The 14,747-nt window shown below is 51.0% G+C and overlaps 1 protein-coding gene across 1 annotated transcript in view; it reads right to left on the bottom strand.

The window, feature by feature from the left end:
• The window catches only part of Hk1 (hexokinase 1), a 73,875-nt gene that overhangs the window by 19,083 nt on the left and 40,045 nt on the right, over positions 1 to 14,747 (bottom strand). Inside the window, exons 5-10 of the mRNA XM_047552598.1 lie at positions 13,229 to 13,324; positions 12,614 to 12,713; positions 12,319 to 12,502; positions 6,930 to 7,085; positions 3,989 to 4,222; positions 1,025 to 1,329 (exon numbers count right to left, since the gene is read on the bottom strand). Of these exons, the coding sequence (XP_047408554.1) occupies positions 1,025 to 1,329; positions 3,989 to 4,222; positions 6,930 to 7,085; positions 12,319 to 12,502; positions 12,614 to 12,713; positions 13,229 to 13,324 (1,075 nt within the window). The remainder of the gene's footprint in view (positions 1 to 1,024; positions 1,330 to 3,988; positions 4,223 to 6,929; positions 7,086 to 12,318; positions 12,503 to 12,613; positions 12,714 to 13,228; positions 13,325 to 14,747) is intronic.

Here is a 14,747-nt window from a genome sequence, read left to right as displayed (position 1 = left end):
ATCAACAACTAAATAATATTTTTAAAAAATTAATAATTCATGTCAATGAGTGGAGTACATATAAAAATAGCCACTATCCTTCCCACCAACAGATGGGGTCCTGTTTCTCCTCCCCTTGGGTCATGGTCTGACAGAATATGGCAGAATCACTACTGAGCCAGGTCCTGATCTCAGTCTCCAAGAGGCTCTGAAGTCCTTCCCTGTCCCTAGGTAGACCCTGCTGCTACCACTAAAGAACCCAAGCCCATCCACTGGAAGATGACACACACAGCCAAGCACCCTGCACCCCAGCAGAGATCATCCTCCAGCTGACCATCCAGCTGACTGTAGCTCAGGAATGAGTCCAGCAGAGATCAGCCAAGCCTGATCCACAGGAGCAGAACCATCCAGCTGACACACAGACTCGTGAGCAACAATAAATGCTTGCTCGTTTATGCCACCAAGTTTGAAGGTGGTTTCTAATGCAACAATAAGTGACTTAAACAGAAGATGTATTCACATCGCAAACATACATTATCCTGAGGATCTACCCCAAAGTTCTTCAGATTCTACACAGAGCTCAGCTCCAATACAAACCATGGAGGTGGCATTAGGCCTTGGATAGTGTTCTTCAATCTGCCGGGGCGTAAAGAGCCCCAGGCCCCTGTCTCCTTCACACGCACCCTTCCAGGACTGACGAGGCAGCACTGTGTGTTAATTCTGCTGCTGCTTTGCCAGGTTTGTGAGAGAACCTGCAACAATCTCTGCCTTCTACTATGAAACCTACTCTCTAGTTCTAACATGGTTTGAAAGACAGTGCTAGACAGAGAGGCTGGACCAGAGGCACTTAGCTGCCCTGAGCCACACACACAGGACAAGTCAGTGGCAAAAATGGAGAACAGGTGGGAATGAGCTTCCTGCTTTGGCCAAATGATGTATCATTAGTGCAGATGCATCCACGGGAGGATCCAGCCCCCTCCCAGCTCTGCTCTGATGGGGTCACTGTCAAGACCAGGAGGGCATGGCAGTCCCAACAGGCCCTCACCGGTCCCGTCTGGTGTGCTCCGGACAAAGGAGGGGAGCATCTTGACCACGGCCTTGTCGTTGGTCTGCTTCCTCAGCCCCATCTCCATCTCGGTCCGCATCCTCTTCTTCACCTCCAGCAGCATCTCCTTGGTGAGGCGAAAGTGGGCGAGGGTCTCCTCTATCTGCCGGTGCTGCTCAGCCAAGCGGTAGGCCACTGCAGTCACCATGGCGGCCCCCTTGCCACTGCCACTCTCCGAGAGGAGGAAACGAACATCGGAGTCAGGCACCAGGCGCCTCAGGGTCTTGTGGAAACGCCGAGAATACCTGGGGGAGAAAGTGGGGTGCGTGTGCTAGACCGAGCCACCTGCCAGGAACCTCACCACACTTTAGTTCCATTTCTACACTTGCTTTTTTTCATTACACAGGTTCTATACATCTATTGTAGAAAAAGCAGCGAATGCAGACAAGTAAACAGGAAAACTAGCCATGTACAGTGGTGCTCATCTTTAATCTCAGCTGCTTGGGAGGCTGAGGCAGGTGGATTGCAAGTTCAAGGCCAGTCTCAGCATCTTGGCCAGACCTGCTCTCAAAATAAAAAATAAAAAGGATCAGGACTGTAGCTCAGCACTCGCCTCACCTGTGCTATGCCCTGGGTTCAACCACCTGTACAAGAAGAGCAAAACACAAAGGTAAAAAGGAAAAACAAAATTGCCCACGATCCCCCATAAAAAGATCCTCATGATTTTATGAGTAATGAATATAAAAAAATTCAAAGTCCAGAAATTTTGTCCTCCACCATGTTAAGGAGACCATCTTAGCAGTCAGAAGTACTGTGCTTCAGAGTCAGGTCTGAAAACACGGGTAAGCATTATCGTGTCTACATCAAGTGACCTTGAGCTAGTTACTTAACCTTGGAGTAAATAAGGATCAGTGTCTGAAAGTGGTGTGGTGGAAACTGAATAAGGTCATTAACATGCTTACATTAGTAACTAGCGCTGAGGAAGGACTCAATAAATAATCGCTCTTGTTTTTCCTTCTCACATGGGTTCTTTCTTTCCCTCCACCCCCACTCCCAAATCCTGAACATCCTTAGCCACTAGAAAAGACCTTGAGACAGGCCAGCATAAAACACAGAAATTGTGGTCTGCAGAGTGGAGGCTGCCTGCCAAAGGGTACAGGAAAAATGGTTTCCCAAAATATTAACAGTAGTCAACTCCAAGGGATGAGAAGAAGAAGGACTTCTATTCTTTACTGCAACTTTTTGAACTATCTCAAATTTCCACCCTGAGTAAATATTACTTCTGAAATGAGAAATGGTGCAAAAATCTAATTAAAGTCATCATTTAAAATGTGAAGTTGCAAATGAAAAAAGGTTTCTGGATACAGCTCATGGTGATAGTTAACACAGTAAGAATGAACTCACCATGACCATACTGTGTGTTTCAAAATGGTTAAATGATATATTTGATGCTATATACATTTTAGCACATTCAAAAATAAGGTGATGTTGCAAATCCTTAGGCATTCTTGTCCAAAAAAAAAATTATTTTTTGGTACTAGGGATTGAACTTGGGCACTTAACCACTAAGCCACATCCCCAGCCCCTTTTATTTTGAAACAGGGTCTTGCTAAATTGCTGAGGCTGGCTTTGAACTTGTGATCTTCCTTCCTCAGCCTCCCAAGCCCCTGGGATTATAGGCATGCACCACCATGCCCAGTCTCTTGTCCAAAAATTAGCCAAGAAATTCCAAAGAAAACCTGGGTGGGCTGGTGTGTGCCTATAATCCCAGCTACTCAAGAATCCAGACAGGAAGGATCACTTGAGCCCAGGGGTTTAGGGACAGCCTGAGCAACACAGTGAGCCCCATCTTTCAAGGAGAAGAAGGAAATCAAGGAAGGAAGAAAAGGAAAGGAAACTCCAAAGAAAAAAAGGTTTATTTTGTTACCAAGAATTTTACAAATACTTCAAAAGTATAAAAAATAACAAAATTATGAACCTGGCTGACATGATCTAACTAGCTCAAATCCTCGCCCCTTGGCAACAGAACTATTCCAACTCAAATCCACATTCACAGAACTGTCAACAGCACTGTGAAGGCACAATATCTGAGAGGCCACTTTTTGTGAAATATATGCACAGCAGGAAACCATCCGAGGTCCCATACACAAAAGCAATGCCACAGGTAGTTGTTATTAAAACTTTTCAAACAAATACTTAAAATTTGCCCTTGAGACCAGGGATTGAACCCAGGGGTGCTTAACCACTGAGCCACATCCCCAGCCCTTTTTATTTATTTATTTTTTAATTTTGAGACTCGTCTTACTGAGGTTTTGGGCCTCGCTAAGTTACTGAGGCTGGCTTTGAACTTGCGATCCTCCTGCCTCTGCCTCCCCAGTCACTGGGATTACAGGCGTGCGCCACTGCACCCAGTTCAAGTCATGTTCTTACTGGCCTAGCAGACTTTGGAAGCTAAGGTCAGCTGCAGGGGCCAGGACTGGCCATGGCAGTCAATAGACAGGAAGGCAGCAAGCACTCGTGGGGACCACTTACAACTAACATCTCTCTGGCTCTCAGATGACAAGCTCCCCACTTGAAAAAAAAGAATAGCCAAGATCTGGGGGATTGTATCAGGAGTTTCTGAAACAAGAATATGGGTGCCATACCTAGAACCTAAACTGCGAGGAGGATGAAGGTCCTCCTGATGAAATGCAGATGAGCTACAGACACACTCCACCCAGGCCCTGCAGCTAGAGGTAAGGACAGGGGGCAAAGGCATGCAGAGGCAACACCAGTGGGGACCCACTGAGGCCAGACTCCCCAAAGGGCAAGTTTAGCCTCTTGCCCAGAACCAAGCATTGGGTCCGCAAAAAACAAAAACACAAAAACCCATTCAAAAACCACTGGGTGCAAAAGTCTGATCTCTAGAGAAGGCCTTAGCCCCAGAGGGTACCGAGAATCAATCATAGCAAAAGGCAGACTCACTGTGGGTGCGTCTTGTAAAGGGAGCCGTCCACACCAACTGTGGTCCGCAGCCTGGGGGTCCCCTTGTTATCACGCAGGCGGTTCAAGATGGCACCCAGGGTGGCAGCGACCAGGTTGGCAGAGCGAAAGGAGACAATGGTGCACACGTGCTGGACCGAAACACAGTCGTCGTCAGACGGCTCCACTCCCAGGCGGGTCAGGATTTCTTTGGCATTGTGGAGGCCTTCCTTATTCCTGTGAGGTGGGAGCCCAGAGCTTGTGAGTTAAGGATCAGTCAGGCAGCGCAAAGCACCGGAGCTTGAAGGCAGAACCCGACTCACCAGGTGTGCAGAGCATGGGACTGAGACCCTCCGCGGCCTGAAAGGGCTAGGGAGGGCGCACCCCCGTAAGAAACACCTGCTGGTGGTGGGAACCACTACAGGCTGGGATCTGGTGTGCCAGGGGTGGAGGGAAGTGCACCAGAGAGACCAGTCGGCCTCTGGGCTGGGAGGGCTGTATCTCCTTCCGCCCAAGGCTCAGGACTAGGTGAGGCCTGGAGGACATGCCTGCTCGTGGGGCGAGCTGCTTACACACCCTTCCCAATGTTTTCCTGTCAAATCTTTAATCTTCTGCACGTGTCTTATACATAGCTTTGTTTAGATTCATTCAGAGGGACTTTATAGTTTCGTCGTTACTGTACAAGGTACCTCTAAAAATTACACACACATACATACACCCTTTAGTGCAGCTTGGTGACATGAGAGGTTAACAACGGGGGAATATGGAAGAGGAATGTGCAGTACTACCGGTACTACTTTTGCAGATTTTCCATAAATCTAAAACTACTGCAAAATGAGAAGCTTATTTCAAAAATACACACATATTTTAATGATTGTGAATAGACAGAAATGGACTTGTCTATATTATCTCCAGATATTATTCACCTCCCTATAGACTTTGGTGGGGGGGATTTTCCACACAGACATTTACCATTGGAAAATGATGACAATTTTATTCCTTTTTTGATTACTCATGCTTTTAACTTCTTTTCTTTAAAAAACACTTCTCAGTTGGAATTGGAGTCTTCAACTCCAGCCCTGTGGCGAGCAGGAACTGGTGATACTGTCTTGATTTTAGAGAGACCGCCTCTAACACCGGTGCTTGTAGGGAGTTTTGTGGAGACTACCTTTACTACAATGGAGACCTGCCTTCTGGAGCGAGCTCAAGTGCATTTATGATCCTTGGTAACCAAAGAGCCAAGCGTAGAAGCAGACCAAGAGGAAGGCGGGTATTTCCTGACTTGGCAAATGACTTAAGTCAAGCCAGCGCCCTGCTCCGACCCTCCCCCGCCTCCCTTCCCAGGCACAGACCAGGAGACTTGCACGGAGAGAGTTCCCTGCCCAGGGGCCTCTGCACCAATGGCTCCTGAAGGAGAACACTCAAGGACAAATCCCAGCCCACGGACTCACTAATGTCCAGAAAACCCGCCTTCCCCTTGCAGCCACCTTCTGCTCTAATCGCAGAGATGGCTGATGTGCATTTTCTGTCCAGAGCTACAGTTCCAAAGCCAGTGGCCCCATCAGGGTTCCCAGGACCACAGGGGGCGGGGAAAGGACTCCTTCATGTGGGGATGCACTGGCATCCTGGCACTGAGGACGGTGGCAAGCTGGCCTCGTCTTTATGCAGGTGGCCCCACAAGGCCATGTGGCACCTCCTGACCCTGGGGGCACACAGAAGCCAGCCACAAGAGTACAGGGATCCAGCCTACCTATGACCCTCTCAGAGGCGGGCCTGAGAATAAGAGTCGAGACGGTGAATTCTGGGTTTCTTTGGGGAGGCCTGGCCAGCGACCGGGTTGCCCTCCGTCAATCTACCCAATCTCATCTATTAAACAAGAGTTTCTCAAACTCGTCAGGGCACATTTCTGGCTGTTAACAGATGTTCCCTGAATATATGTGGGGGTGGGGTTTGGGGCACCGAAGACATTTAGAAAATAATGAGTATTATGGCTTAGAAATGAGGTGTCCCCCAAAAGCTCCTGCTAATGCAGAAATATTCAGAGGTAAAATGATTAGATCACGGAGCTGTGATCTGATCAGTCCGTCCTAGTTTGAATGGACTGACAAGGAGGTAACGCAGGCAGGTGCAGCATGGCTGGAGGAGGAGGGTCACGGGGGTGCCCAAAGGGTGCACCTACCCTGAGGCCTCTTCTCTCTCTCCCTCCCTCCCTCCCTCCCGGCTTCCTGACCCCCCATGAGCTGAGCAGCTCTCCTCTGCTGGGCCCCTCCCCCATGATGTGCTGCCTCACTTGGGTCAAGAGCACTGGAGTCACTGTCTGTCCGTGGACCGAGACCTCGGAATGCTTGAGCCCCAAATAAACTTTCCCTCCTCTAAGTTGTCCTTATCAAGTATTTTGGACACAGTGATGAAAAGCTGATTTTTCAAAAGAATGAGTTAACCAAAGCAAATTAGGTTGTTTTTTTAACACACTAATAAATACTGTAAATCTCTGAAAGGTGGATAAATGTACTCTGTTTCTCAAACCTACTAGCCCTGGAACCATCCAATTATCATCTCGAGGTCTCTAGGGTTCCCTGGCACACAGTCTGGAGGGGGTCAGGATATACCTGAAGGGAACTCCAAGAACTCAGGCAGGGGCTTGGTCAGCCGTCACTCAATGCTAAAATCAGCAGCTTCCTCAACTATCTTGCCTTAAGGGTGCACGTGTGCGAGAGGGAGAGGAGAGAAGGGGGAGGGGAGGGGGAGGGGAAAGGGAGAGGAGGGGGAGGGGGGTCATTTTCCTAACTGGAAAGGAAAACCATCTAGGAAGCATTTGCTGCTAACTAGGCTCTTCCTTTACCATCTGCCACGAGGTGCCAACAGGAGAGCCGCCAGGATGGGAAGGGCCCTATCTCCCTTCTCTGTCCCCTCTATCCCCAGAAAGCCTCCACACAGCACCTACTTTTCAATGGCCGACACGTCACTGGTGTTAAACTTGCCCCTGGTAAGCAGCTCCGGGGTGATCCGCCCTTCAAATAAGAGGCCCTCCTTCGCCATCTTGACCAGGATCAATCGGACCAGCTCCCCCAAGTACATGCCACTGACCATCTTCTCAAACCTGCGGGAGAAAGCACGTGGGCACCCGTCAGTCCTTCCTCCACATCCAACCCTGGGCCAGAGTGTGGGGCAGGGGACAGATGTCAAAGGAGTATCGCCGCTCACAAGTCCCCAGTCTCCCTGGCAGGCAAAACCACACTCGTGTGATTCAAGGAAAGTGGTGGTGAGAGAAGAATCCAGAGAGGGCGAGTCACCCGGACCCATGCCTGGGCCGGAGAACACACTGGCAGGAGCAGGCAAGGAAGGCTGCCTGGAGGCGGGGGAATGCTGGGATTCAGACTGGTCATGACAAATGAGAAGGCCCCAGACAAGCAAGTGGAAAGCGATCATCTGTCTCAAACCGTATGCTGTGTTCTGTTCTGTCTTGTTGTTTTGTTTTGCAATACCAGGGATGAACGCAGGAGTGCTCTACCACTGAGCCACATCCCCAGACCTTTCCGTTTTTCATTTTGAGACAGTCTCACTAAGTTGCTGAAGCTGGCCTCAAACTTGTGATCCTCCTGCCTCAGCCTGCCTAGTCACTGGGATTATAGGCCTGAACCAGTCCTGCTATGTTTTCTGTTTTTATTTATTTTTTATTTTTTGGTACCAGGCATTGAACCCAGGGGCACTTAACCACTGAGACACATTCCCAGTCCTTTTTAATTTTTTTTATTTTGAGACAGGTTCTCACTCAGTTGCTTAGGGCTTCACTAAGTTGCTGAGGCTGGCCTCGAACTTGTGATCCTCCTGTGTCAGCCTCCCAAGCCACTGGGATTATAGGCATGCACCAGGGGATACTATGCTCTCTAGAGGGCTTTCACCTCCATCACTCTATCAGGGGGCCCTCCTGGAGGAAGAAGGGGTCAAGGAAGCATTCTCCTCATTGGGCCTCTGCTGGGACCTTTGCTGATCACCTCCTTGGTGTCCTTTGGGCTTAGAGAAGGTTATCCCACCTGTCCCCCACTGACCTCACCCTAAGCCGCAGGGATGGGTTCTGAGAAGCTGAAAGCCAATCAGCTCATTGCACTGCTCCAGTCAATCCTGAGGGAACCCACTCTCTCTCTCCCTCCCTCCGGGGTGCGGCTGAGGTGCGGCTCTGTAACTGAGCTCAGGGCTGCAGGGGCACGTGGCCCGTGGAGCCTAAGACCGAAGCCCACACAGAACTGAGAGAGGCCCAGCCCCGAACCAGGGAACCAGGCTCCATGCTACATCTGAGCCAGATTCAGCCCCAGATTTTGGCTGCCCAGGAGCCGCGAGGGAACCCCGAGCAGGGCAGATCAAAGAGGCAGGCCTCTGTGAGAGAGCCAGCCTCTCCTCTCAGGGCTGGCATCCCCAGAGCCGAGAGTGACGCAGCAAAACAATCTGTTCCAGGCGGAGCCGGGCCTGGGAGCCCAGATGCTGTTAGGACCTGCGCACCCAGCGGGTGTCTGTCAACAGCACAGAGCCTCTTTAGAAACAGAGTCCTCATTGTTGCCGCTCCTGCAGGACCAGACAGGACCGCCCAGCCACAGCCCTGGCAGGAGCACCCTTCTGGGTCCTAGCTGCCCAGTTGCCACCCCCAGCTACCTGTGGGAACCAGCGCCTGGGAAGGGCCAAGCTGGAGGGAGCTGGGGCCTGACAGAGCCTGACTACCCAGCTTAGCCTTGACTCCGTCTCCACTGGGCTCCTCACCTCTCTGGCCTCCGTCTCCTCACTTTTGTAATAGGGACAATGTCAGGGCCTCCTACGAGGGCGTATAAAGCATGTGGGTGAATATAGGTCGAATACTATGGTGTCTGGCTAATACTAAATTCTTAAGACACTTCCTATGTGTCTGGTACTTTTCTAAGCTCTTTAAATATATTAACTCATTTTATCCCCATTTAAATCCTATGAAGTAGACGTTAGCATTACACCCATTTCACAGATGGAGAAACTGAGAAACAAAGGTTATGAATCTTGCCCATGGACAGAGCTAACAGTGGCAAACCCACATGGTGGACCTAGTAAATGAAACAACAGAAGCTCTGCTCTCACCACTGTGCCAACTGCCTGTCTCATGGACAGTGCCATTCAACGTTAGCTAGCACTGCCACACCAGGGCCACCTAGCCTCGTTCCTGACCCAGCCTCCGCTTATCTTCCTCCAGTCACTTCCTAGGTGACCTGTCCACCACCGGGCAGTGTGACAAAAGGAAAAGCTTTCCCTCAGGATGAGCTAACATCAGCCTCCTGGCAACCCCATCCCTGCTTCCTCCTCTGCCTTCTGGAGACACCTGCGCCGACCTGCTCCCTGCCCTACCCGCGTCCTTCGCATGTACGGACCCTGACAACCCTACTCCAGAAGAAGCAGACTCTAGGCCAGGACTCCGTCCTTTCTCAGTCTCTAGAACTGTTGCCAAACAACAGAATGAACCACGGCACCTCCCAGGAGCCCCTCTCCGCACAAGCCAAAGGCTGGTGGAGACGCTGCTCTCCCCTGCTGTGCTCCCATCCGCCTGCAGAGTGAAATCTGCCTCTCAGCAATCAGACACTGAGCGTCATGACCCAGCCGCGAGGGCAGCACCATGGTGTCCGGCTGCCTGCTGGTGGGCCCAGGCAGGGCTGAGATGGGGTCAGGGTCATGGGCAAGGACTTGCACTCTGATGAACCCCAGCGGTCAGCCTGGGGAAGGAAAAGGAGGGTGAGGCCCATAGCCAGGCAGAGATTCCATGGAAAGGGCAGAACAAGAAGAAGAAAGGGGGCTTGGGCCGCCGAGAGGGCCTGTGCCGTTACTCCACCACCACCCAAGCCAGAGGGTTCCCTTACCAGCCCGTGTCCGCAGCTGCGGTCACAACGCTGGCTGCTGTCCTCACACTTTGAAGACGATAATAAGGAATCACAGGGAGATGGGATTTGGGATTCCAGACACAACCCAGACAATAAAACAACCCAGACAAGACAATCAGAGGGAAGGAAGAGAGTTAAAAAAGAAAGAAGGGGAGGACTAAAACCTATAGTAGGAGACAGACATGTCACAAGAACATCAAAGGCCTGGCATATAAGGGCGGTCGGGAGGGAGCCGAACATGGGTCCCTTGTAGAGAGAGACCACCTAGCTCCAGGGCAGGGCTGGGGGGCCTGAATACTCAGGATGGTTCCCACTGCCTCCACGAATCACCAATGAAAGCAGCACTCAGCGGTGGTGGCAGGCGCCACACAGTTATGAGGACCGTGTACTCCATCAACATTTACAGTAGGTGCTCAGTAAATGCTAAGTTCAAACAAAATGAGTGAGCAGGTGTAAGTGGCCGAGAGCTCACATCTAACCACCCCCCTCCCCAGGACAAGGAGTGTCTGGCGTAGCTATTTTTAAAAAGGCCCTTATGCAATTCTTACATGGACTCCAAAGGGAAAATCCCCAGACCACCCCGATAAGTGTTATCTGTAACTGATAAGCGATGCCTCTTGGGAGATTCTAGATGCTTATCCTAAAAACCGTCACCTTTCAAACAAAGCAGAAAACCCCAACCCACATCAGGTCCAACCTCAACAGAGTCCTGTCCCAGTGCCTTCGTTTTACCATTAGTCAAATGGAGCAAACACAGCTCGGGAGGCTGAAGCAGGAGGATCACAAGTTCGAGGTCAGCCTCAGCAACTTAGCAAGACCCTGTCTCTAAACAAAATACAAAAAAGGACTGGGAAGTGGCTCAGTGGTTAAGAATTCCTGGGTTCCATCCCCAGTAACAAAAAACACACACACACACACAAAAAACCAATACGTTCACAAAACCCAGGTTTACATGCAAGCCAGGCAGGGATCCCACACTCGGTGACGGACAGACATGGACCTAGCCCACATCTGCTCAGCAATGGCAGTGACCTGCCTGTCGGCACTGCTGAGAAGGGAGACATCTGTGTTTAAGTGGCTGGTGGAAGAAGCTACAGGCACATAACCCCTTCTCTGAAACCCCTGGGGTCACATGCAATTGAGATGGTGGAGACTGGGGGACGTTAAGGGCACAATATGATGCAGATGCTGCATGTTACGAACCACTCAGAGGTCCCCAAGGCAGCCCTGCAATCAAGTACAGCTGGACTCGTCAGTGAAACATAAACAGGCCCTGTAAATAACTTCATGTCAGCTGGGATGACGAGGGATCAAAGTCAGGGTCACGGATTAGGGAGAAGAAAAACAAAAACCTGCTGGTTATCAAAGCTCTGGAACTGGAGTCCCTTGTCACCAAGTCAGTGCCTGCAAGGCAGGTTCTGGTCTCTGGATCTAAGAATTTGGGAATCCTCTCACTGAGAAACCTGGTTCCTCCACTTCCCCTCCCCCTGCAGGGGGAGGGGTGCCGCCCACAGTTATGCAATGCCGTTAATTCAGGTGGAAAGACCAATTGTTTAGCTTGCACGTGGAGATCTGCCGGGGGATGGGTTTCAGACCAGTCAACTCCTGCTTCTGTCTGGCATGGGACGAGGGCTGGCAGGTGTATGGGGGCTGTGAACGCCTCTCTGCAGGCCCGCAGAAGCCAACGCCAGGACGAGGCCGTGGAGGCTGGGCCAATTCAAGAGGACTGGCGGCCTGCATGCATCGTGGAGAAAGCCACTTCAGGAAAGGAGTGGCTCAGAGCAAGGGACATCCGCTCTAGCCTGAATGATGCCACTCTCACTTCTGCGGCCAGGGGCTCGTCAAGGCCCAAATCAACCGGCCTGGGAGTCAGATGTTCGATCGACTCTGATCCACCCTCCTGTGCTTGACATGGGTTCCTCCTAAGGTCTGTACGGCTCAATGCGACCCACCTTCCCATCAGGATGGAAGTCCTGGGAGGGGAGGTACTGTTTTGGATCTCTGGAGTCTAGCACAGGGCTCTGCACATAATGCTCACGAACATGTGCCAAGTGAATGGCTGCTCCCTCTCCCTAGCTCAACAGTGGTCCCACGGATAATGAGGTCCCCTCACCCCAAGCAGCAGACCAGCAACCGCAGCATACAGAAATGTCTTTAAACCTTATCTTACACTAGTGCTTCTGTGCTTTTAATTTTCAAAATGTTTCACAGGGAAACAATTATAATGTAATAAACAAAGAGAATAATATCTAAGAACTGCTTTCGAAGCTATCTGACTCCACGGTTGTGCCTCTGTCCAAACAAGGAGCAAAAAATCATGCACTTCTGATGGGCTTCTGCATCTGGGATCACCTGGATTTGTGTCCTTCCCTCTTCCACCCCCTACATTTTGTTAAGTGTCCCCGAGGTCACGAAGGTAGCTGGAAGAGAAGGTCAAGGACTCACAGCTGTTTTCCAGGGTTGAGGGACCCTCGGTCAATTTCTCTGTCAAATTCGGTCCGGATGTCTTCCAGGGACCCATCGTCCCCAAAGGCTCCCCACTCAGTGTTGATGCACATCCGCCCCTCGTCCCCTTCCACCAGATCAATGTGCCTCAGTTCCTCCATGTAGCAAGCGTTGGTGCCGGTGCCTGGGAGACAACATGGGAAGCTGCAGTCACGTGGGAGTGGGAAGGTGGGGCCTCAAACCATCAGCCAGGTGACAGGCTGAGCAAGCGGGGCGAACAAGTGGGGCACGTTACCAATGATCAGGCCGACTTCGCACTGCTGGTCGTCGTAGCCGCAGGTCATCATGGTCCCCACCGTGTCGTTCACCACAGCCACGATGTTGGCGTCATAGTCCTGGGAAGGAGAGCAGGTGTGGGTGTCGAGATGGCCGAGAGTCCTCGGAACCTCCACCACTCTGGTGGGCGGTGCTGGCTTCGGTGCTGCCAGGACTCAAACTAATTGGATTAGAGAACTGTGATTACACTATGGAAACTGCACAGTCCCCTTAATTATCTGGCTTAGGATCCTTTGGGGAGTGGATTTTACTCACGGAGTCACATTCTTCCACAAGCCAACGGCAGGACGCAGGAGATCCCATGCCTATGAGGTCAGCTCCTCTGTCCTTGCTCTGGCCCAGCAGGCTAGTCTGTGACAGTGGCTCCCTCCTGCCCAGCACTCACTCCCTTGGGAGGTGATCTTCCGGCCCCGGGGTTGGTGTCTTTGGACAGCACTTCTGAGAATCTGGCTCTAAACACTCCTGGACCCTCACCTGTCCCCTGCTCGGGTTCAGACCATGGCACTGCAGCCCCCAGAGAGGGTTTTAGTCTGCCGCTCCCCTCCACCCCTCTGTGCAGCCTGAGAGAAATTACCCCTCGCTTTTTGATGGCTTTGTTCAGCAGCTTGACGACATCTACCCCTTCCACGCCGCTGGCTTTAAACCGCTTTGTCCAGGTGATCAGGATAGCCTGCAAATGAGAGGGGACGATGGGAAAAGAGTCAGGAATCTGCTGCACCCTGGGCCCCTGGGGGCTGCCCCAGGGAGGAAGCAGAAGACAGCAGGAGTTCAGTGGCCCTCTCCAGCTCACACCCAGTGACAGTCCATTCTGTCCAGCTCCTGTTTACCTGCAGGAAGGATTTCTCTGGGGGCAACCATGGGGAGGAAAAATGGGCCCACAGTCTCCAGCTCACACCAGCACAAAACAAGTGTCCGGCCGGTACGGCAGCGCACACACAAGCAAGCCTGACTGGAAGTCAGCTTTGTAGCCAGACCCCACTTAGAAAGAAAGCTAGCCGGTGCAGTGACGCACACCTGTAATCCTAGTGACTCGGGAGGCTGAGACAGGAGGATCACGAGTTCAAAGCCAGCCTCAGCAACTTAGCAAGGTCCTAAGCAACTCAGTGAGACCCTGTCTCTACATAAAATATTTTTTAAAAAGGGCTGGGGATGTGGTTCAGTGGTTAAGTGCCCCTGAGTTCAATCCCTGGTACCAAAAAAAAAAGAGAGAGAGCAAGATACTGAGATTTCGAGCTGGTGGCACACACCTTTAATCCCAGTTACTTGAGAGGCTGAGGCAGGAGGATCACAAATTCTAGGTCAGCCAATTTAATGAGACCCAAGCTCAAAATAAAATTAAAAGGCCTGGAGGTGTAGCTTTAGTGGCAGAGGACCTGCCTACCACGTGCAAGGCCTGGGTTTGATCCTCCATACGACCCAATATATATATAGCAAGAGAAACTCCAGCAGGACCTGACTGCCTTCCTAACTTTCCATTCAGGACACGGCTTCATGGCCCCAGGGAAAGAAGGCCACAGCTAAATGGGAAAGAGAAACACAATGCCAAGAGAATTCTTGGCTGCTGGGCTTATGGGAGTCAGGTCCTAGATACTGAAAGGACAGCACCGACTAATTGCGATGTGCGCCTCTTTGAACTTACAGCTCCATTTGTAAGCAGGGGCTCCACTACTAATACACTAGGAACCCCTTTGTTTGCATATTAATGGAGAAACATCGAGAATAGGTAGCCAATGATTTATTCACTTGGGAATGTGAAGGGGTAGGAATTCTTCTTGCATCAAAATTTTATATTATTTTAATTGCTTTACACATTGTTTTTGTATGTTTTTTAAAAAATCTAAGATACTAAAAAGAAAATAACCATTTGGCTATTTCTCTGAATGGGAGAAGTCCCTCTAGATGCGGCAGGTGGGGAAGATCACTGTCAGTACCCTGCAGCCTCTGGCAGGTCACACAGGTGTGGGGCCGCCCTACTGTGAGAGCCACACGGATTGGAGGCTGCACAGGGACAGGCGAACCCTCGGGTGAGTTTGTGGTTCTTTTCTCAGGAGCAACTATGGCTACGCTGGGCACTGCACAAACCTCTGGACGCT

This window comes from Sciurus carolinensis, chromosome 5 (genome assembly GCF_902686445.1).
Source record: "Sciurus carolinensis chromosome 5, mSciCar1.2, whole genome shotgun sequence".
NCBI lineage: Eukaryota > Metazoa > Chordata > Mammalia > Rodentia > Sciuridae > Sciurus > Sciurus carolinensis.
The sequence above is the reverse complement of the archived record's forward strand: the minus strand, read 5'-3'. Positions and strand labels throughout refer to the sequence as shown.